This window comes from Mytilus californianus, unplaced genomic scaffold (genome assembly GCF_021869535.1).
Source record: "Mytilus californianus isolate M0D057914Y unplaced genomic scaffold, xbMytCali1.0.p SCAF_18, whole genome shotgun sequence".
NCBI lineage: Eukaryota > Metazoa > Mollusca > Bivalvia > Mytilida > Mytilidae > Mytilus > Mytilus californianus.
This window is the reverse complement of record NW_026262666.1, coordinates 7,721,781-7,746,564: the sequence shown is the minus strand read 5'-3', so window position 1 is coordinate 7,746,564 and position 24,784 is coordinate 7,721,781. Positions and strand designations below refer to the sequence as shown.

The 24,784-nt window shown below is 31.4% G+C and overlaps 1 protein-coding gene and 1 long non-coding RNA gene across 3 annotated transcripts; both read right to left on the bottom strand.

Moving 5' to 3' along the window:
* Positions 1-207: 207 nt before the first annotated feature.
* LOC127726670 (uncharacterized) lies at positions 208-4,404 on the bottom strand. The gene is made up of 2 exons (XR_007993631.1): positions 4,313-4,404; positions 208-2,376 (listed from the first exon to the last, which is right to left on the bottom strand). It is a non-coding gene; the product is annotated as an uncharacterized LOC127726670 (long non-coding RNA).
* A 2,248-nt stretch (positions 4,405-6,652) lies between these two features.
* On the bottom strand, positions 6,653-24,515 carry LOC127726640 (uncharacterized). 2 transcript variants are annotated; one of them, XM_052234073.1, is made up of 4 exons: positions 24,392-24,515; positions 23,237-23,310; positions 8,807-8,936; positions 6,653-8,507 (listed from the first exon to the last, which is right to left on the bottom strand). In XM_052234073.1, exon 4 carries the CDS (start codon positions 8,502-8,504, stop codon positions 6,813-6,815), a length of 1,692 nt encoding a protein of 563 aa, XP_052090033.1. In that variant the 5' UTR covers positions 8,505-8,507; positions 8,807-8,936; positions 23,237-23,310; positions 24,392-24,515; the 3' UTR covers positions 6,653-6,812. The 2 variants fall into 2 exon arrangements, with proteins under 2 accessions (XP_052090033.1, XP_052090034.1); XM_052234074.1 differs by lacking the exons at positions 23,237-23,310; positions 24,392-24,515 and having other exon boundaries at positions 8,807-9,110.
* Between the last annotated feature and the right edge of the window lie 269 nt (positions 24,516-24,784).

The following is a 24,784-nucleotide window of genomic DNA, read 5'->3' as shown; positions in this document are numbered from 1 at the left end:
TATAGTATATAGTGTATGATTCCTTTTTGTAATTCGGATTGTCAGTACTATTATTTATCTGTATTTTCACAAATATTTGTTGCTGAAGAAAAATGATTAAGTTTGAATAAATACCATTGGTATTTTAGTGATAATCAAAACATGTTTTCTAAACTCATGTCTAAGTTCAATCCATCACTTGCCTATATACACATCAATAAATGTTCATTTTAATTTAGGAGATTTTGTATTCTTATTAGTAATAGCAAGATTGATCAGTGTTTATATTCATTCCATTAGAACATTTGATTTTTGCCAAGTATCTGCCAATACTGTCAGAAATGAAACCGTTCGGTTCATTATGTAAATACCAAATACATTTTTGATTATTAAGTCCATCCTCTTTACTGAATAATACTTTACTATCCTGTTCATCTTTTGATATTACTATTATTATTTGAGATCTCCAGTCTGCTACAATAATGTTGTCATATGTATCTGTACAAAGTCCTTGCGGTCCTAATAAATCTTATGTATATTTCCAGATATGTCCGCCTGATTCATCAAAACAGTATACTGCTTTATCATCATAGTCAGTAAAGATAACTCTGTCATGACAGTACACAAAGTACTCTAGGTATGATATACTCTTAACTTGTATTGAATTGAGTTTATTTCCTTCCAAGTTTATAATGCGGATTTCATCTTTATTCAAACCAACAGCAAGATAATTATTGCAGAATGATAATCCCATGCATGCTTTGCCTAATGTGATAAGTTTGGTTACAGTTTCTGTTTACATATTGAAGATCTTAATATCTTTCCTATCGGGAAAAGTTATGGCAATAGTATCCTGATCGACCTGTGTGACACTGAAAGGCTTATCAGATATAGGTAACTGCTTCTGCCATCAGAGGTAAGTAGGTTGAGTTTACCTTTTTTTTCAACTACTATAACTCTTTCATTTGTCAGACAAATCATGTCACTAATGTACTTCTAAAGGTTCATCTTTGTCTTGTTCGCGATATTCGTTGTCATGTTGTGTATGTTAGATTGTTTTCGTGATTCTACTTGTGCTTTCCTGTTCCAACTTGTTACTCTTATCTTGGTTCTATCAGATTTAACAACTTTTACATCCCCAAAGGTTTTAAATGATTTTAATTCGCTAAGGATCTTTTCTGTCTCACCATTTTGCCTAATTTGGACGTGAACTTGATTAGCCTCCTCAAGAGTTCCAAATGGTGAAGTTGAAGTCATCCCTTCGTTAATTTTACGGACGCCATCACGAGTTGGTTGACCGTTATGGAATAACCGTTTCACAGATGATATCGGATATGTTCCTTATGTCGTAACTACAATACCCTCCCTTTTCACGAATGTGACTTACCGAATTAGACTATTTTCCAGATTTGTAATAACATAAGCAACACGACAGGTGCCACATGTGGAGTAGGATCTGCTTACCCTTCCGGAGCACCTGAGATCACCCCCAGTTTTTGGTGGGGTTCGTGTTGCTTAGTCTTTGGTTTTCTATGTTGTGTCATCTGTACTATTATTTGTCTGTTTGTCTTTTTATTTTTGGCCATGGCGTTGTCAGTTTGTTTTCGATCTATGAGTTTGACTGTCCCTCTGGTATCTTTCGTCCCCCTTTCATTGCTTTCCACATCTTCAACATATTGGCGATATTGATGTACTTTTTGTTCAATAATATGTATCCATCAAAATGTTTGTAGTTAAGACGTACGTATTGTGCCTGCGTGCAAATTTTCTGATTTTATACCTTTTTCTTTTTTCCTTCAATTTCAGATATAAAGCCTTTTAGTTTTGATTTCTCCCGATCCCATGTGGTATCAGCTTCTTTGCATAGCTACTTCTCTAGTTGCTCTAAATGTTGATTTATTTCCCTCCGAATTTTACTGATAGATTGTTTAATGCTTTCATATTGGTGTTCCTCTTTTTTTATATTTCTTGATTTATCATTAGCCATTTTATTTAAGAAATGTAAGATGGAGGTTATTTATTTCTCTACAGATTCATTTGAATTTTCTATATTTGTTTCGTCCACTACTCTTGTTAAGCTTTTGATCCCGGTACATTTTGAATGATGACTTGCAATACATTCATCACAGCAAGGCATTAAATGACTAAGACAGTACAAGTCTAACTTTCACCATGTGCGTCACATTATGCTTTAATAGAGCGTATGGGATGTATATATATTTTAGAAGTTTAAATATCGATGGTTTTGTGATCAACTGTAGATTTAAATCTTTTATGATGACCGGAACATGTTGAACATAATCCTTCATCACAGTTGTAAAACCATATGTCAGCTTTAGTGCTTACTTTATCCTGTTTACAGGGTCCACATCGTCCATGTTTTCTTGATGCCATGATCTAATTATAAGAATAACATAGTCAGTTGTAACTATAAATATGAACTATTGCTTTATTTTTATCTTTCACTAAAAATGTGGTTTGTTGGCATTTGCTAAATCGACCCCCACTACCTTGTCTATACCAAAGAATATCTACAGCTTACATTTTGCTTTGACACTTGCTTATTACTGAACATCCTATGTTGACCTCTAATTATCCTGTACCATATTTTGTGTCGTTGGTTTGCTGTCTCGTTGACATTTAACCTACTTCTACTTGAATTGTTCGGAATATTTAGTATTTTCTACCCCATGAATAGATTACCTTATCTGTACCTTTTGGAATTTTGGGTCCTCAATACTCTTTAATTTCGTACTGTATTTGACCTTTTTACCTTTTTTTATTCGAGCGTCACTGATGAGTCTTTTGTGGACGAAACGCAAGTCTGGCAAGCAAACTTTTCAGCCTGGTATCTATGATGAGTTCATTTCGATATACAAATTATAAGTTTTCCAGCTTGCATTAAATTGTCCGTATTATAAAAACCGCCATAAGATATACAATATATATATATATTATTAATTCGTATTTTTTAACTAATTTGATTCGTTCAGAGATAGTCACATGTTAAACTATATTTTCGAAGGTAGAGAGAAAACGGCGGATAGCAAAAAGCATATTGCACAGCAAAAAGCATATTGCACGGTTATATTTAGAATATCTAAAAACCGATATACTTTGTGACGTCATGTTATGAATTTCATGATATTGTTAAAAGTTTTATAAAAAAATATCTCTGATCGATTATTTGAAGAAAAAAAATCTTCATATACATAAGATGTAAAAAAAAAAAGGAAATGAAATAACAACTTATATGTTGTTATGTCTAGGAGACAATATGATATCTATAAAATTCCAACAAAATCAAAAAATCAAATCAGAATTTTGATACAAATATGGTCGGAAATTAATAATATAATAATTATAGCCTATTGATGAGGTCAATACAGGATATATCGACCCAAAGAAGTATATCGACCTCGGACTTCGTACTCAGTCAATATTCTTCTTTCAGGTCAATATATCCTTGTATCGACCTCATACAAAGGCTATAATTGTATAATATACGCTTTATAACTTTCTTGATATGGACCACATCATACAAGTGTAAATGATGTCATCATATAACCACAAAATATTATATAAAAATAAGAAGATGTGCAATGATTGCAAATGAGACAACTCTCCACTAAATATAAATTCGTGAAAAATGTAAAATATTTGCATAGAGTACTTAGTTTGATACATATAAATAAAAAGATGTGGTATTAGTGACAATGAGACAATGAGACAACTCTCATCCAAGTCACAATGTATAAAAAGTTAACAATTATAGGTCAAAGTATGGCCTTCAACACGGAGCCTTGGCTCACAACGAACAGCAAGCTATAAAGAACCCCAAAATGACTAGTGTAATTGCTGTTATTCTTTGGTTTACATGTTGTTATTCTGTGGTTTACATGTTGTAATGTACTATCATATTATTTATTTATGTATGTCTCTGTCCTGAGTGTTCTTGCGTCTATTTGAAATGTATTCCTGTCACGTAATGTTGTCATTTTAGCGGTATTTTTAATATTGCCATATAAGAAGAGGTTTGGCTAGCCATAAAACCATGTTCAACCCATCATTTTTTCTTAAAATATCTTGTTCCAAGTCAGGAATATGGTAGTTGTTATCAAATAGTCCGTTTCTATGTATGTTGGCGTTTGTTTTTGACCAAAATAATGGATTTTTAAGTATCGTGATGTTTTTTTATGAAGATATGATTTTTGTTTTCAGAAATTGTCAGTTTAACTAAGTACTAAATTTTCTCATTAGGTATGTCGATGAATCTTTGATAGAATAAGAAAAAAATCAGCCTTGGAACAAATATAAAAAATGTACGATTTACCTTGATGTTGATAAGGCGTCAAGCTTAATACAAATTGACATAAGCTTCCAAGGAAGATCATTGATTACCAAAATTTGAAAAATTTGATTTTATTTTCAGTTGCTTAAAATAGTATGTTGATATCTTAAAATATAAGTGCACTATAGAAATTTTACATTTAGACTGAAGGTCAATTTTATTGTGTAATTTCAATAGTAAAAGTACTTAACATGAAGTCAGTCAAGGCTGTACACGTCATTTAAGTATTGATTTCACTAAAAGGCAAATGAAATATTAAATGGAACACACTATAAATGAATTTGATAAATCAACTCATATTAAGGTTGAAGAATAATTAATATAAACAAGTTTATTTTATTTTCTATTTTTAAAAGAGGTATATTTCAAAAATAAACCATCTAATATACCTTATAAACTGAAGCAAATGATCATATCTTGTTTTTGTCCTAATCAAAATCTAAAAAGATAAAGTAATTGAGAAAAACCATGTAGACCAAGGGGATATTTAAGGGTAACTTTCATAGATGGTAAATAAAAAGAATACGTAGTAAGTCATATATTATGTTAGTACTGTGAATTAATATTGCGATTATTATTATTTGCATAATATGTTCAAAATTACAAAAAAAAAAGCATAAGGTACAGAAAAGTTATAATTTAAGAAAAAATTAATTTAGCCAAATTTAACACGAAATTTCTTAACCATAAGAAACAAAACAATTTGCCACAATTCACAAAAAAATTAAAAGCTTGTATTTGACAACGAGGAACAACATAAGTGTTTAAAAAAATCTTTTTACAGTTGAATTCAATAAAACTAATGTTACGCAATAAATAAACTTCAAATACTGTCATTCCAGCCATTCTTTATTACCTTGGTTTAATAATCTACCTTGCATTAAATTCACAACATATTGATGATTTTTTTATGGAAATTCTGAACAAACGTGCTCTACGGTACGCACATGACCAAATCTTTTGCAAGAGGAAAATAGACAACTTAGAGGGTATACAATCTAAATGCGCGTTAACTAAACAGCCAATTCCTTGAGCGGTCAAACCTCTAACGAAGAATTTAGATTTTTTATTACAATAAGCTTATATTTCTGAATTTGTTAAACATGCACTATTCAAATCGTGCCAGAAACAAATCATATAACATGAATTCAGTCAAAAGGTAAGAAGAATACACGTGTAGTTCATATTAGAGACTATACTGTTTTGTTATGTGTTCAATACATTAGCTTCTTTGATACCTTTTAGATTGTAATGATTTAAAACATTTTATATGATTCGATTTGCACTCTTGGTGTAGAATTGCCTCGATGAAAGTTATTGCAGAAACGTTTTGTGTGCCTTATTGTGTGTATTCAGGGTAGACTTGTTCTCTATATTTTATTCATTTGTATTTCGTTGTGTTATTGTCATTATACGATAGTTGGCCTTTTGGTGGTCCGCTTAATTACATTGCAAAGACCACGCCGAGTTAAAACCGAGTTCATTGGATTCCCCGACTGTTGACAAATGTCAGCAAGATTGATGAAAATATTTAATTTCATGGTAACTTTCACTAGTATATGTATGTGACACATATAAATTCCATCATTTTTTTAAGTGTTCAAGTTTGATGGAAAATCCCTTTGAAAATCGACTGATCCTATGGAATCTTCCAGAAATCCTTATATAAACCTTTAGTTCACGGGCTGTTCCAGAGATTGACTCTTAAGTGTTCCTCGTTAGTCAATAAAACTGTTTATGTTATCGATAAACGTAGACAAATTTTCCATTTTGATAGTCCAAAAGTGCTGATTTGATGAGTTAAGCCATTACGCCTACTTTTACAGGTTGTTCTTATGAGTTGCTGTTACATCATTGTCCACGGTTAGGTTGGCCGCTGTTCAGTGCTCACAAACAAGTTCAACCCAACCACATTCTGTATATGTCTGCCTAGTATCAAGAGCCTGGTTTTCGATGGTTGTCGTTTGTTTCTGTCAGTAAATTTGTTTTAGTCTAAACTTTTTGTCATTAAACACCCATTGTTTTTTTATTCGTTTGAATTTTTTTACATTGTGTCATATCCGGGCCTTTTAGAACTAACTATACGCTTTTGGCTTTGCTCATGGTTGGAGGCATACGGTAACCTATTGTTTTGCTTAAATCCACTTCATTTGGAATCTAGGGGATAGTTGTCTCATTGGTAATCATACCAATCTATCTTTATAATATATTGTTATCTATTACTGACAACACATAGAATATAATGTATGATTCCTTTTTGTAATTAGGATTGTCAGTACTATTATATATCTGTTTTTTTCACAAATAATGATTTAGTTTGAATAAATACCATTGTGATTTTAATGATAATCAATATATGTTTGCAATATTCATGTCTAAGTTCAATCCATCACTTGCCTATATGCACATCAATTAATATTCATTTTAATTTAAGATACATTGTATTCTCATTGGTAATAGCAAGAATGTTCAATGTTTGTTTTCATTCATTAGAAAAGTTGAATTTTGCCAAGTATCTGCCACTACTGTCACAAAAAAAACCGTACGGTTCATTATATTTATACCAAATACATTTTTGATTATTAAGTCCATCCTCTTCACTGAGCAATATTTTACTATCCTGTCCATCTTTTGATATTACTATTATTCTTTGAGATCTCCAATCTGCTACGATAATGTTGCCAAATGTATCTGTACAAAGTCCCTGTGGTCCTAATAAACTCTGTGTATATTTCCAGACCTGTGTACCTGATTCATCAAAACAGTATACTGCTTTATCATCGTAGTCAGTATAGATAACTCTGTCATGAGAGTACACAAGGTACTCTAGGTATGATATACTCTTAACTTGTATTGACTTGAGTTCATTTCCATCCAAGTCTATAATGCGGATTTCATCTTTATTCAAACCAACAGCAAGATAATTATTGCAGAATGATAATCCCATACATGCTTTGCCTAATGTGATAAGTTTGGTTACTGTTTCTGTTTCCAAATTGAAGATCTTAATATCTTTCCTATCAGGAAAAGTTATGGCAATAGTGTCTTGATTGATCTGTGTAACACTGAAAGGCTTATCAGATATTGGTAACTGTTTTTGAAGTCTGCCATCAGAAGTAAGTAGGTTGACTTTACCTTTTTCTTCAACTACTATAACTCGTTCATTTGTCAGACAAATCATGTCACTGATGTACTTTCCAATGTTCATCTTTGTTTTTGTCAAGATATTCATTGTCATGTTGTGTATGTTAGATTGTTCTCGTGAATCTACTTGTGCTCTCCTGTTCAAACTTGTTACTCTTATCTTGGTTCTATCAGATTTAACAACTTTCACATCTCCAAAGGTTTTTAATGATTTTAATTCGCTAAGTATCTTTTCTGTCTCACCATTTTGCCTAATTTGGATGTCAACTTGATTAGCCTCCTTATTGCTTTCCACATCTTCAACATATTGGCGATATTGATGTACTTTTTGTTCAACAATATGTATCCATAAAAACGATTGTAGTTTAGACGTACGTATTGTGCCTGCGTGCAAATCATCTTGTATTTTCTTTACCTTTTTCTTTTTTTCTTCAATTTCAGATATAAAGCCTTTTAGTTTTGATTTCTCCCGATCCCATGTAGTATCAGCTTCTTTGCATAGCTTCTTCTCTAGTTGCTCTAAATGTTGATTTATTTCCCTCCGAATGTTACTGATTGATTCTTTAATGCTTCCATATTGGTGTTCCCCTTTTTTTATATTTCTTGATTTTTCATTAGCCATTTTATTTAAGAAATGTAGGATGGAGGTAATTTCTTTCTCTACAGAACCTTTTGAATTGTCTATTTTGGTTTCGTCCACTACTTTTGCTAAGCTTTTGATTCCTGTACATTTTGAATGATGACTTGAAATACATTCATCACAGCAAGGCATTAAATGACTGGGACAGTACAAGTTTAAATGTTCACCATGTGCGTCACATTCTGTTTTAATAGAGCATACGGGATGTTTATGTCTGTAGTAGGTTTGGATATCGATGGTCTTGTGATCAACTGTAGATTTAAATCTTTTATGATGACCGGAACATGTTGAACATAATCCTTCATCACAGTTGTAACACCAGATGTCAGCTTTTATGCTTACTTTATCTTGGTTACAAGGTCCACATCTTACAGGTTTACTTGATGCCATGACCTAAATATAAGGATAACATAGTCAGTGATTTACTGTAGATGCTTTTTTTTTTTAATCTTTCACTTAAACTGTGGTTTTGATGGCATTTGATAAATCAATCCCCACTACCTTGTTCATACTATAAAATACCTACAGCTTATATATAGCTTTAATACTTGCTTGTTATTGAACAATCTATGTTGACCTCTAAATTCCCTGTATCACATTTTGTTTTCTTGGTTTGCTGTCTCATTCACATTTGACCTACTTCTTGAATTATTCGAAATATTTAGGATGTTCTACCCCCATGAATAGATTACCTTAGCTGTACTTGGCAAAACCTTTTGAGTTTTGGGTCCTCAATACTCTTCAATTTCGTACTGTCTTTATCCTTTTTAACTGTTTTGATTATAGCGTCACTGATGATTCTTTTGTTGACGAAATGCGGGTCTGGAAAACAAAACAAAAATGTTCAGCCTGGTATCTATGATCAATTTATTTCGATATACAAATGTTTATGTTCCCAGCTTACATGAAATGGTCAGCATCATAAAAAAAAACTGTCATAAGATATCCAACATATATATGCTATATAAGTTTTTTGACATGGACCACATCTTTCAAGGAAAAATGATTTGAATATCTAACCATAAGAATAATATAAAGATAAGAAGATGTGCAATGACTGTAAATGACACAATTCTCCACCAAATATAAATTCGTGAAACATGTAATATATATGCATAGGAGACTTAGTTTGGTACATATGCGTGCATATGCACTTATTGCGGACCTGTTTCTGTATTGTTATGAGTTACAATTTATGACTAAAATCAGCAAAGATCCATCAAAACAACATCTTACACAAAAATTTAATAACACTTTTAGATATTTGGATGATATTTTGGCTCTCAATAATGACGACTTCAGAATGTACACTAAAGAGATTTATCCTGCTAAACCGACTTTAAATAAAGCTAATACTAACAATAAACACTGCACTTCCCTGGATCTTAATATCTATATATTTAACGGGAGGATTAATACTAAAATTTACGATAAAAGAGAAGATTTTTCATTCCTTATTATTAATTATCCATTTTTAGAGGGTTACGTTCCCTTGTCACCATCTTAGGGTGTTTATATATCTCAACTTTATCGATTCGCGCTTGTATATTAGAACGTATTTGATCTTAACGAAAGATATCTCTGTATTACTGAAAAATTGTTACACCAGGGTTTTCGATATCACAAACTAGTCAAAACATTTATTAAGTTTTATCATCGGGACAAGGACATCATTCGTAAATATAAATTAACATGCAGACATCGTATACGTTCAGGTATTTCACATCCAATCTTTTATGGTAATATTCTATACAAAGCACAAAATGTCGTCATTCACCTCAAAATATAACCAAACCTTTAAACAGACTTATTCAGAAGGGATATAGCTACGAAACTGTTGTCAGGTCATTAAAGAATTAATATTGATTGCATCGGAAATAAACACATTTATTCTAAAACCAGTTGTTGGCATGATAGAGGTTATGTTTTTCTCATATATCTTATGATGGTATGACGCTAAACCCATAACGGGAGGGATTGTGCTTGATCTTTCAATCAGTTTAATTGAAGTCTGGAGCTGGCATGTCAGTAACTGCTCGTAGTCCTTTGTTAATTTATGCATCATTGTCATTTTGCTTAGTTTCTTCTGTTACCTTTTCTGACATCGGACTCGGACTTATTTTAATCTGATTTTTACTGTGCGTATTGCCGATTGTTTGATTATTCTACATTGGCTGGAGATACAGGGGAGGGTTGAGATCTCACAAAACATGTTTAATCCTGCCGCATGTTTGTGCCTGTCCTAAGTCAGGAGCCTCTGGTCTTTGTTAGTCTTGTATGTTTTTTTAATTTTAGTTCATTTATATTTTTTACTGAACTAGTACACATTTTTGTTTAGGGGCCAGCTGAAGCCCGCCTCCGGGTGCGGGATTTTCTGGCTGTGTTGAAGACCATTGGTGGCATTCGGCTGTTTTCTGCTCTTTGGTCGGGTTGTTGTCTTTTTGACACATTCCCCATTTCAATTCTCAATTTTATTGGTTCAAAAATGATTCATCTATCAATTTTATCTGTTTTACTTTCTTAAAAACTGTAGATAATGCAGAAGCTGTAAAAGCAAAAAAGTAAAAGCGACGCAACATCTACGAATACGTTAAAATAACTAAACTCAGTTCCCTGTCAAAGTTATTGCCAGTACATCATTAATTAGTTTTCATCAAAAGATCATCTAACGTAATATATTCATAAATATAGATCATTGACATATATTTTAGGACACACAAATGTTTAGCTTTTCAAGATGTCTTAATCATGTTAATATGTTAACTGATTAAAATGAGCAATTGACCTTTTAAATATTGGCCCCTAGATTTTATTTCATTTTTAGTTTCCTGTTTTTCCTTTTTTTTTTAGGGGCGTCTTTAATGGAAATACAGAGATATATTTATAACAAGCTAACACGTATATTAAAATTACAAACAGTCTTAAAGACACAGTTAACAAAGCACGATCTCGTTAAAATTGATCAGCTGTCCGTGTGTATTTTAGACTAGACACCATATAATTAACCATTAGTATCCCTAGTAGCAATATTTAAGTCTGAAACGGTCATTTTGGTCTGATCAAGTCTTAATCGACTGGATTTACTGCTAGCGAAAAACGTCAAGACTTTTTTCAGATTTTCAGACGCTGTCACGATATACTGTCTTAAATCCGTTCAGTCATGTCAAGATAAACAAGACAAATTCCGCTAACATCCGATTACAACTTGATCAGATCATGTTCAGATCAAATTAGACCAAAGGTAAAAATGCTATTTAGATTTTGTAAGATCGTGTTCAGTCGTGTTAAGATTTTAAATAATCGCATGCAAAACGGGCGACACTTTTTTTCTGTTTATCAGCGGTTGTTCCCCCTTTATGAATAAAATCGGCAAAGAATGGAGGGTATTCTTTTGTGGTCTTTTAATGTTATAAGGTATGTCTTTTAATCAAATAACGTTTGCAAACTTGCAATTAATTTTTTTCCAATGTTTTTTCAAGTCAACATTTAATTGGTTATATAAGAAAAAATAATTGGTGTAACCAGAAAAATGTGTAAGTCATAAAAGCTTTGCAGTCGTGCTTTCTGGCATTAAGTGATTTAATTTATTCATTCCGTCTGTACAGATATAGAAGATTAGAAATAAATATCCAAAATGATCTTAACAAATTTTCGTCTGTGATTTAAAATAATTGTTCATAGCCATATAACATTTGTCATGGAAAATATATTCTGAGTACTGTGAATTTATTTATTTTCCTGGTTATCAACTTTCGTGGATTCGGGAAAACTTGCACTTTCGTGGATATTTGAATTCGTGGTTTTGCCAATCTCTGCATACAAAGCAAACAGAAAATTTGCAATTCGTTGAACATTTGAATTCGTGGTTCAACTGCACACACGAAACCCACGAAAATTGGTATCTAACGAATAATAATGAATCCACAGTATCTCATTTACTTTATATGTTTCAAATTTTTGACATATGACAGATGTTTGGTGAGAGTTATTTACATTTCAATATACGGATTATCTGAGCAGTCAACCGAAACGGGTTGTCAAACACTATCTTTATAATTATAAATACTCGTGCAACGCTGTGGCTGTTTTATCCATGGAAGTTAAGTGAACTATATTTCCATGTTTTATCATATATAAGAACACACCGGATAACATTATTACATTAACAAATTATTAAACATTATCTCAAAATAAATGCAACAAGAATTCAAGCATATTTCAAAGATCTAGATAACAGTTTATATTTAGTATAAGTATCTATATAACCCGATTCTGATACTTCTCTGACCTTTTTTTAGCATCAAGTCTTTTTTTAGCAAGAACTAATAAAAGAATAAACTATATTATAGTAGAATATAAAATGGAATAAGTTAAGAAATGATTGGTTAAAAGAATATGTACATAATTATAAATCTAGTTTACAGTTTATATTTCTGTTTCGTAGCAGATTTGTTTTATATATCAACCGTGTTACTTCTCATTTAAAAAAAAACAAATGTTAAAGTGGCTTGGTACCTAAACGGCTCTATGGTGCTTCAAAAAATATATTCTTTTAATAATTAAAATTTAATAAATCTTTATTTATCGAGGCCAATGAACAATTTCCCAAACTGTAAAAAGAAAATGTGTAATAAAACGTAATTATTTCAAGATTTTTCTCTTATATATTCAATCAATTGTCAGCAAATTATTTGTGACTTTTTGCCCTATAAAATTTGTAAATTTCTGTCCTGTGACTATTTGTCCGCTGTCCGTTAGAAATGACCTCCTGCACCCAGGGAGAGAATGATGCCGAGACTACCAATGCTAATTGTTAGATAGAATAGTAAGTACATCAGTCATTCTCAATTTTAAATATATATATTCAAATTATGCATGCTGGTGCTTAAACAATCTGTTTCAAATGTTTAATTTAAAGAATTCTCTGATTTCAAAACTTAAATCTTTCTCTTTTGCTTTCTATTGCTATCATTCGCATACCATGTAATATTGTTTGCTGAACATTCAACTATCTTAGCCAAGCATGTGCACTTCGGAATGCAATCTTTAGAAAAAAATAAACCGGTTTTAAATTATGTACATTGTGTTCGACTTATAATCCTTTAATCTTTGAAATAGTCATAAATTACTATGAATATAATTATTCTGTTGCATCTACGTAACTTTATATGCGTGTGTTTTACTTAAAAAGGTGTGAATATGTTTTAATTTTCTTTCAACAAAATTTCCTTCTTCAATTTGCTATTCGTCTACAACAACAAAAAACAGATTTATTATTTAGTTTTTGCCATCGAAGTTCTTGATGTATGTTTTTTATGATCTATCTATCAGGTAAATACAAAAAATGAATTGAGAGTTTTGCAAGTACATTGACGGCTGTGAATTAAGGATTAGTTATTTTATGGAAAACTCATTTAACTGGATGGTAATATTAACCTTAGTCTGTCTTTCAATAATTTGATCATTTTTCCATCTTTTTCAAATTATAGATAAAGAATAAAATGAAAATTTGTTTTCGATTGCTTTCAGGCAGAGAGAAACATTTTTTTTTGCTTTATTTCAAATAATTGCAAAAGATTTTTAGCACGAATATAAAACTATTCTTAATCTTTTCCAAATGCAAATATAATTTGGTGGGTTTTTTTTTTGCACATTGTAGATGAAAATTGTATGATCTAACTTCTTTCAGAGGTCTGTCGAATCTTGAAAATATGACAATTCCGTGAATCACACGTTGCTACATAGAATTCTTGCAAAATTCAGAAACTTGCAGTACTTGAAATAGTTGAAAATAATCTTATAACTGAATTGTGACTGTTTGTCCGTGACATTTTGTTTGTGATGTTTTGTCCTGTGACTTTCTGTCCTAGTGTAATCATAAGTACAAGTTAAATACAAGCTAATAGTGTATAACCATTATCACAAGTAGGAAACAAGCAATTTTGTATTTTAAACTAGAGTCACAATGGGCCAACCCACCATAATAGAAACTATAAATAAATGTGATAAACAAAAGTGCACTTGCTAAAATATGTCGCCTGCTTTACTTATTATGACTAAATGTATCTGTACGTCGAAACACTGCTAAGGTCTCCGTAGTGCAGTAAGGACTTATAATGTGCCACTAAGGACTTATAATATGCCACTAAAGACTAGAAAGGGTGCTGTTACATGTACATTGTTTTCATATTATGGTAGAGATTGATATCAAATACATAAATTCCAAATTTTATATAAAAAGAACCTCAAATAAATCAGTGATTGAACAATATATAGTGGCACGTGCCGTTTTTTCTTTGATATTGCCGAAAATCAGTGAAACGATTGACACGGGCCAACTTATATATCAATTGTTAAACAATCATAATCATTTAAATTTAAATTATAAACAATTGTAAAGACTAGTGCTAAATATGTATAATTAAATATTCTGTTCTTATTTACAAAGATTAAAAGGACAAATCATTTTGTTTTTGGTTTATTTCTCTTCCGACAAAGTTATCTGCGTGCATGGCTTTGATGTGCATCAACTATTAAGTTAGAATGTGGTCAGCTTTTAAAATGTTAATGTATTTAAGAGTTATCAAGACAAAAGGAATAAAAATGTCGACAATAAAAAAAAATGATATTCTATGCTCAAAATAGATATAAGAAGTTGAGGTATAAGTGCTAATGAGTCAACACTCCATCCAAGTCACAATGTACAAAGTAAACCATTATCGGTCAAAGTTCGGCCTTCAACACGGAGCATTGGCTCACACCGAACAGCAAGCTATAAAGAGCCCAAAAATGACTAGTGTAAAACAAGTTCAAACATGAAAACAAACGGTCTTATCTATTTGAAAAATTCGTAAGGGTTCCGCGGAACCCAGTGTTTCGCCTACTTTTGCTGTTAGTCGCAGGCTCAACGAAAATGGGGAAAAAATATTAAAAATGTTCCTCTAGATACTATCTTTTGATTGTAAGAAGCTTCTGTCCAAGTTTGGTAAAAATCCAGGATGGTTTATGAATCTAATACATGTTTTAAAAACTTTAACTACAGACTTTATGTAATGTTAAATGTTTTAAAAACATTAACTGCAGACTGTATGTAATGTAAACTGGAAGAAAAACTAAGTCCATTTATAAGTAATATACAGAAAAACAGGAAATATTTTTTTACAAATTTGCTTCTAGATACTAGTTTTTGATCATAAAAAAGCTTCTGTCCAAGTTTGTTAGAAATCCAGGATACTTTAAGAAAGTTATTAAAATTTTAAAAACTTTACCCACAGAGTGAATGTAATGTAAACTGGAAGAAAAACTAAGTCCATTTATAAGTAATATACAGAAAAACAGGAAATATTTTTTTACAAAATTTACTTCTGGATACCATCTTATGATCATAAACAAGCTTCTGTCCAAATTTGGTAGAAATCCAGGATAGTTTAAGAAAGTTATTGAAATTTCAAAAACTTTAACCACAGAGTGAATATTTGTGGACGCCGCCGACGACAACGACGACGACGACGCCGACGACGGAACATAGGATCGCTATGTCTCGCTTTTGCGACAAAAGTCGCAAGCTCGACAAAAACGAGAAACGAAAAACACTTATGAACCACACCAACAAACGACATTAACTGAACAACAGGTTCCTGACTTAGGACAGATGCAAACAAATGCAGCGAGTTTAAATGTTCAAAAGCCTTATTATACGAATAATTACCGAGACTTACGTTACAATGTTTTTAATATTTTCAGAATCGTATGTGTTAATTTACAGCAAAAGATATAATTTTGTCAGAAACAAATATGATTTGTTCTAACTTAAATAGCTTAGAAAATATCCTTTTGCCAAATGATAAGAACATTTTTTAATTTGTAATACTTATTACTTCATAATCTATATCTGACACGGCTTCTCGTCTAGATTATGTTTGCCGCTGGAAGGTAAGCAGTCAACACTCATTCAATCAAAGTTTGCTCTTAAAAATGAAGTAAACAATATAGGCTACAATTGTATCCATCACTTGGTGTCTGTTGTCTGTGTGTACCGTAAACATACTGAATTTGTTTTTGTCCAGAAATATATTCGTTAAACGAGTTCAAGTATGTAAATATATTCATAGGGTTATGTGGTAGTTGAAATTATTCAATGCAATCATTCTGTGTCCGTCGTCGTCTTTCATACATATCAAATGTTGTATCCACTGTTTGCTGTTCATTTGAACGTCGTCTGTTGTTTATGGCAGTCAGGCCTCGGTCTTTAAATTTAAGCCTCCACTTAAGTAATGACCAATCATAGGAAGTTCCATTTTTTTCTCGGGACAAACATTTTTTCTTTACTAAAAAAACACTAAACAATTTTCTATATTTTATCATAAATTAACCGATGTATACTTTATATTTTAAACTATAGAAGTTGAATTAAAAAAAAGACTTATAAACAATGATAAATCCCTAAGTATTTATATGGTAAACAAATCTAGTGTCTGGGTTATTTTATTATGCAAATCATTAAATTTTCATTTTATTTAAGATGATAGTGTAGTTATGTAATTTGACACGTGTCTTACGGTTCACGGATTTTCGGCAAAATCAAAGAAAAACCGGCACGTGCTTAAACATTGGTCAATTATTCATTTATTTTGGTGTCTTCAACCTATACCAACAACAAATAGGGGTGGATCCAGAACCTTGATGTCTGGGGGGCACCATGAGACCAACATTAAATATTTATTTAGAGATGTATATATGCGAGTGTGGTTGGTAATGGTTTGGGGTGTCAGATCATCATTTTTATAGTTCTATATTTTTAAATTTGTTTTATTGTTCATTCTTCTGCCAATTGATCTGTATTATAATTGTCCTAAACATGCATGTAATATTTGCCACTGGACGTTAAGCAACCAACAATCCCCTCTTTATTCTGTTATTTATATCTATTTATATTTATTGGTCCCATTATTCTCTTTTCTGTAAACCCAATCAGTGACCCCTTTCATATCCCATAAATGGTGACCCATTCCTAGCCTTATACATGTATGTACGTGGTAATTGAAACAGGAAAAATATACTGTCATATATTACTGTATGCTTGGACTAATGGATAAACGTTACAGTATAAGTTCCAGATTATGTTTTATAACATACAATTGCGTTTTATTAATGATTATATATATGACAATGACACTCATTTTTTTTATGGAAAGAGGAAGGGGGGCAGTTTTTTTAAACAAATTGTTGGTTTTCTTTGAAAAAAAAAAGAGTGAAAAAAAAAAAATACGAAATTCAGTTTAAAAAAATCTTGTTTGAAAAAAAAGTTTGTTGTTGAATAAAATCACTAAAAAGACAGTTTTGAAGAAAAAAAAATCACAAAAATGGTAATGTGAGAATTTTGTTATGAAGACATATCTCATATATCGATACTCACATTCTTAATTGACACTAAACATTTATTTGTACATATTTGTTTAAAACACAGATTTTGGTCAGTAATTTCTTTCCTGATCAGAAGATTTCACGTGTTAATCGATCTTAATCTGTGATATTGTATCAAAAACCAATAAAAATATTCGTACTTTTCCAATCAACATGTACCTGTATATAGTTTACATCTAATCTTTTGAAAAGAGACATTACTCACAGCTGTTAATATTTACACACCCACCGATAAGTGGTTATCAATCACAACTGTTGAAGCTGGCGTTAATAAACGGCCAGTTAAAAAGTCAAATCAAGCTGTGATTAATTTCCGCTTTAAATAAGCAGATTTAGTAGCAATACAATTATGTTAGAAACTTTTTTGGTGACATTGACTTGGGGGCACCTGCCCACTGTACCCCCCGGTAAATCCGCCACTGGACAAACACCAAAACATGTTCCTGTTTTAGAAATTTTAAGTTAGTGTTTTAAAGTCATAAATTTTGGGGAAAAAATACAATAGTATGTCTCATATAAACTTTCAAGGTTTTGCAGTAAAAATTCGTATTCGTTGCCTAGTTTCTTGTCCCGTTTGTTTGTTGGTTATAAGATTTAAAAAAAAAACAATTATGACTTGTTATTCATCTTCAAAATTCTGACCAATATAGCGAAACAAGTAAAGTATTTACAAGTTCATAAAATTTAGAACCAAGGCTTTGACTATTATACTTTTTAGTATAATAGTCCAAGATCAAGGCATATACATGCATAGCTTTTTTTCTTTTAAAAGAATAATTTTATGTAATTCATTTTGTCTGTGTTTGAGGTAAAGCTTTATTTAGATCCTAGATTCATATGATAATATAGTGACAAACAGTTGTAGAACAATATAAGGTGCCAGACTTACTTGTCATGGTCGCGATGTTAAGACTCTATAGATGTGTAGTAGGTCAAGTCAAAGGAGAGACGACACTCTACACGCAGATTTCTCTCGGTCGCAGCATGGAAGTATTTTACTTCCATGCTGCGACCGAGAGAAATCTATTATACTTCCATGCTTCGACCGAGGGAAATCTGCATGCAGAGTGTCGTCCCTAAATATATTATTTCCATGGTCGCAGTGATATGTGTCATTTGTTACTAGCCCGTCATGGTGTGAACATAGATTTAATAGCGATGGCTATTATATCAATGGTGTGAACATCAAATTTTTTTGTTTGAAATTATAAACATGAGCAGTAATACACAGTTGTAATTATTATACAATATTCATACATGATAAACGAATTTGGTAATTGTCATTTTTTTTTGCGGGGAATACAATAATTTGTCCCGTTATTTAACTGCTAAATCCGGTGGACTTACCGGTATTTCGTACGACATGTAGTGTACATCATGTACTTAAATCAAATCAAATACACGTTTTGTTTATTCTTTGAATTGAGTTTCAGTTTTTATTCGGGACAAAATTTTATTTGATACGAAATTATCAATATTTGAATTGTTGCATTTATCAGTACAAAAAAAAACACTCACACAAAAACGTTTTATCGGCTTAATATGCAGCAACGAATATAGACTTATTGAGACCTGTTATGTTCAAGGTTGTATGAACAAAATACTCTTTTACTAGTATAAACTGCAATGATTTTTACATGCAAACTAAAGAAATATTAGCAAAAATAAATGCCTTGTATTTTAACACAGATCGAACACAAAGTCCCGTCACTATGGGAGATTAATGTAATTTTTCAAAAAGAAGTAAAAAAATATTAAATATCTTATGTAATAGTTATTTTCGATCTTCAATACATCTTTCTATGAGAAAAGTTTTAATGAATGCAATAGAGTACATTTGATATTCCAAAAAAAATATGCACAAATCGATCTATTTCATTATATAAAATTGCCAAACGCGGGTTCTGAAATCGTACCACGTGATATGAAAAGTTCGCACGCCTGACCTAGGGTGTCTTCCGTTCTCTAAAACCAACTATACAAATACAAGAAATACCAGATCTGCGACTTTTGGTATTTATATTTACTCTTATTACTCTCATTTAATATTTTATGCATAAGTGCAATATTGGGAATGATTTATTTCCCAACAAGCTAACTAAATAAATTAATTAACCCTCTAGCTGATCAGACGTTAATACAACTACTATCAGTCTATACGGAGTGAAGTATCTTTATTTCTTCAAATAGGCTTTTTGGGGATCATTGTACGTCCAGTGGCATATATTACATGCATGTCGGAACAGGAAAATTGACAATAGGTACTGTTAGAACCATGTTCACATTATTATACATTATAGCCAACAATTGTGATGATGACGAATTTCTTAAAACTGTTCGAGAACAATCTAATTGAAATATTAATCTGTGATTTTACTATATCCATAATTTCGACGAACCACTCCGTATTATATAAGCGGCCTCGGTGGCCAAGTAATCTAAGTAGTCGGACTATTGTGTCACTAGCCTGTCGAATTCTGCACTTGGCAGGAGCCCTTGACTCCAATCCTAATTGTTTGTTTTCATACCGAAGGTCTGCGGTTCTATCCGGTCACTCCAGCTTCCTCCTCAAATAAAATAACCGTCACGATATGGCACAATAGTGCTGAAAGTTGCGTTAAACACCAACAATTAATCAATCAATCAGTATTATTTTACCAATGTATCGAGATTGTTTTGTAACAAACGAAAAGTTTTCTGTTTTTATTAACACCGCTGGGCTTCCACTTGAATTTCACGGGAATTTATGGTCTTTACTTTAGTCTTGTGTTGTCATCCGTATCAATAAAATCGCAAATTTGAAATGAGATTCAAAAACGTCTTGGATAAGTGAGAGATGTATCTATGCCAGAACAGTAGTATCAAATATACAGTATTAAATAGTTTTAAAGTGTCCGAATCACTTGCAACGGATGAAAAGATGAATTACGGACTAGATTTGATTTGGCAATCTTTATGATTTTTTGAGACCTTTATGTTTTAAGCGATTTCATGTATGGACTACTAGCCAAAATAATTGCATGCATTTTTCTTTATTATATGTCCTTTTGGACACGAAAAGCTTATTTCAATATAACATGGATTTGTATTTGTAGCTTAAAAAATCCTTAAAAATAAATTAAAATTGAGAATTTTTATAATACACAAAATGTACATTCTACACAGATACCGACATTTGTTCATATCAATTTTTGTTTAATTACGGAATTTAACCGCACATCTCTGCCGCACATCATAAAAAAAATCTAAAATATGTTTATTTCAGTTATCCTTGAATGTAGTTCGGACACGGTTGAATTGACAGGTCTACATTCACCTTTTGTCATTATTTGAACGATTTGTATGATATAAATTTGATTACAGAACCTGTATTTAAATAGTCTTAAACTTTCATGTCGTTTATAGACAATTTCCTTAGTGCATAATGACTTTTAATGAATAATTCTTCTTTCTCAAATCTATCACGGCAATACAGTTTACTTTACGAAGGACTTGTATAGTAGGATATTACTATACAAATCCTTGACCGTGGTTTTACAGAGTTTGTCAATACGTTCAGCTTTTCACATGTGTAGCTAAAAATACAATAAATTCATACATATATCACGTTGGTACCCAGCTGTATCTAGGTTGTATTCACGATACACGTGCGTTAATATTACCTGGTGGGGTTTAGTAAGTGCCCATCTTCTTTATAAATGTATTGATTTTAATTAAGGTTTCCATGTTTGCAAAGCTTAAAAACTAAAAGTTCAAATCTAAATCTAGTATATAAAAAAATATTATGTCTTAATATCTAATAGGGTCACAGCCCAAAGCTGCGCAGACCATCCTGGAGCCTCTCTTTAACTTACGGGACAACTGCATTTAAATCATCGTCGCGTAGAATTAAGTAAAAATTAAAAGCACATCATGTTCTGCTGTCGAGGTTAGGCTTTATATTTTATGCCGAGTGACTATTTAGTTATAAGTCAAAGTGAATCAATTTATGCTTCCCACTTGTATCTTAAAATTTGTTTTAGAACCACTGAACAGAAGGGAAGCAAACTTGATAGATATTTCTTCAACAGGATTGTTTTCTGGTTGATATTTCAATTTTGATTGCCAACAAACCATTGCTGCTTTTGCCTATTCAAGACTTATTTTCAAAAACCAAGCATAGCAAATATATTCCTTTAATGGTTCTTAGCAAGTGTTGTTATTTTGGTGCTAATGAAAAATTCAAAATAACTCCCTATAGAGGTGAAAACTTTCTTTGAAGCTAAAAATATCAAATTCTGTATATGCTACATTCTGTATAAGTTATTTACTTATTGCTTTTAATCTGATATTGATGAAAAGACTTGTAGGGCACCAATTGGGGTAAAGAGGTAAAATTAGTCAATAGATCAATTACAATAAACTAAACTGATATCCTCTAAGAGTCATTAAGGGCATACGATACAGAAAAGGTCACTCGTTTTTTTGGGTTTTTTTTGTTTTTCTTTTTTCACAATTTTTATTTGATACAAACTATCGAAATATGGAAAGAAAAATACACAAACATGACTTATTTGTCAAGATACTTTAGCATGAAATACCTGTGTCATTTAAGAACATAAAATTTCAGTATTTCATACTTTTCCGAAAAAATAACACAACTTTCGAATGGAAATAGATATTTTCATCTGTTTGTTTGGAACGGTCCCTTTATCTAAAAGAAAGGGAGGTTTACTGCATTAACATTTTTTTGCAAAACATACAGTTATATTAACAAAAAGCCATAGACATTTGTTTTGCTAGTACAAAGGCATATAGAAAAAATTCTATAGATGAACTTTTTCTTACAAGTTTAATACAACACTTTTAAGGTATAACATAGTCGATTGCAAACGATGAAATCGGGGTTCATGTGCTTCTTTTTTTTTGCTAGAAATAGAAAACTTTTAAATGCTGGAAATCCCATTTCCCTTTATAACACCAAATTAAGTTGCAGTGTATTCCTAATGCAGCATCGTCGTACACCAAAACGCAATTTAAATAACTGTCATGTATGAGATTATAGATGATAGAAAATAAAATTGTATCCCCTCACAGGAGATTTGGTGTGCTTGAATATACATAATATTCGTTTTCCATTACATATATTTTGAAATTCGCTTAACCGATTTGATGACGTTAGTGATTTATTTCGCGAGTTTTGTATGCTTATCATTAGGCAACGTTCCGAAAACAAAGTTAAATTTTGTGCATTATTATCTGCTACTGTATAGTATTCCATTAACAATCTAGATTTTAAATGATTTGAACAATACACATCGATTTAAAAAACAATATTACTCACCTTTCTCTTCATAAGCAGATGGCAAGGAAAATAATCAAATTGTGACTTTCGAGAAGGACTTAATTCAATCTTTGGATTTGGATACTAAATCGAAAAAGTAAAATTGTCGGACATTTTCTGCTTTAGATGTTGAAACTCTCTTAAGCTATACAGCACATATTTTGTTATCAATCTTATTAATAAATGTAAAATGTGAACATATTTTTTGTTTCTCTATAGGGCAGAACAAACCTTTTCTCTCCAAAATTGAAGGTAAGGAATTTAACACATTGCCATTGATGAAGCTTGACCTTTCTATCTTAAAATGTTGTTTGCCTAACTTAATTTTGACTTACTTACATTTTATTAAAATAAAATATATGAAAAATATAAATACCTCCAAATTTAAAACACCCACTTAGCTGTATGTAATGCAAAAATCATTTTCCTTCACTTTTTTCAAATCTTGGCCTACAAAAAAGGAAATAAGAACATAATCGACATTAAATACTTGAGGACATCTGTTAGTAAGCTTTCAAACAATAATCAGTACATTTCGCATATTTAATCTTCTTTTCATAGAGGCATTTATATTATTAATTGAAAGAAGATTATTATCTGTCACGTATGTGGATTAGGGTTTTTAATGCCAGATTTAAATAGGGCTTTTCATGTAAGAAATTGATAATTATACCCTCCGCAAAAAAAGTGCAGAATGTATAGTGCTTGTGACCATTGTCAGTCCGTCCAAACATCTGTCCACCAGTCGTCGCTTTGGTTTACAAGGATAGCACTTTTGACCAAATGTGCATTGTGAGCTATTGCTACTTTACCCTGACTTTTGGTGAATATATCATATATATATATTTTCGTGTTTTGTCATTTAAAACTATAGAGAAATTGTAAAATAATTGACCAACAAGATTATATTTAGGACCAAAATCGTCAATTGGCCCCCTCCAGTAAATAATATTTGGGTGTTGCGGTAGTTTATCACTTTATGAGCATACTACACACTTATTCACCATTTTTAATTTCTTTTGAACGTTTTCCTGCTCGTGTCGAAGACAACCTACTTCACCGCACACCTTAATCTCTAAACATTTTTTAAAACATTTTGGAGATTCCGAATCAGCAGAATAGTCTAAAGAATAAAACTCATTACCGGGTTAGTATTTACATGAGAAACACCACGGGTGTTACATACGGAGCAGGATCTGCTCGGAAGTATTATTGCTTTGTCTTCAGTTTTTAATGTGTTTTGCATGTTTTGTATACTGTTGTTTGTTTGTCTTTAAATAGATTTTAGTTTTAGCTTTGACATTGTCAGCTGTATTTTTTTTTTCTCGACATATGAGTTTAAATAACCTGTTGGTGTCTTTTGCGTCATATTTAGCATCATAAGGGTATTTAAGACTCTGTGCTTAATTTTCCTTTAGCTATGTCAAAACACCATTATTAATGTAAATAGAAGTATACTTGGAAAAAATACTGTAAGGTTACGTTTACCTTGATGATGGTAATGCGTCAAGCTTAATACAAATAGATTTACCTTAAGTATTCAAGAAAGTTCCCGCAACAACGGTTACCAAAATTCCTTCAGACTTAAAAATCCTATATGTTTCTAAACATATTATGTTTAATTATGAAAATATAAGTCCATTATAGAAACTTAACATTAAGACTGAAGGTCATTTGAATTGCGTAATTTAATTAGTAAAAATAATTACCATGAAGTAGGTCAAGGTTTCACACGTCATTACAGTATTGATTTTATTAGGTTAATGAAATAAGATATACTAGTACTAAAAAATTGAACGGGTTTAACTGATAAACTTATATTTAGCAATGTTTAGATGGATAACCATCTTAAACATTTATTTGTTTTTTTACTATTTTTCTTAAGGTATATTGCAAACATTATATTTCATTTCATTGATCGAAT

Coding starts and splice junctions, on each gene's coding strand:
- LOC127726640 (XM_052234073.1), bottom strand. CDS start 8,504: ATGGCATCAAGTAAACCTGTAAGATGTGGACCTTGTAACCAAGATAAA.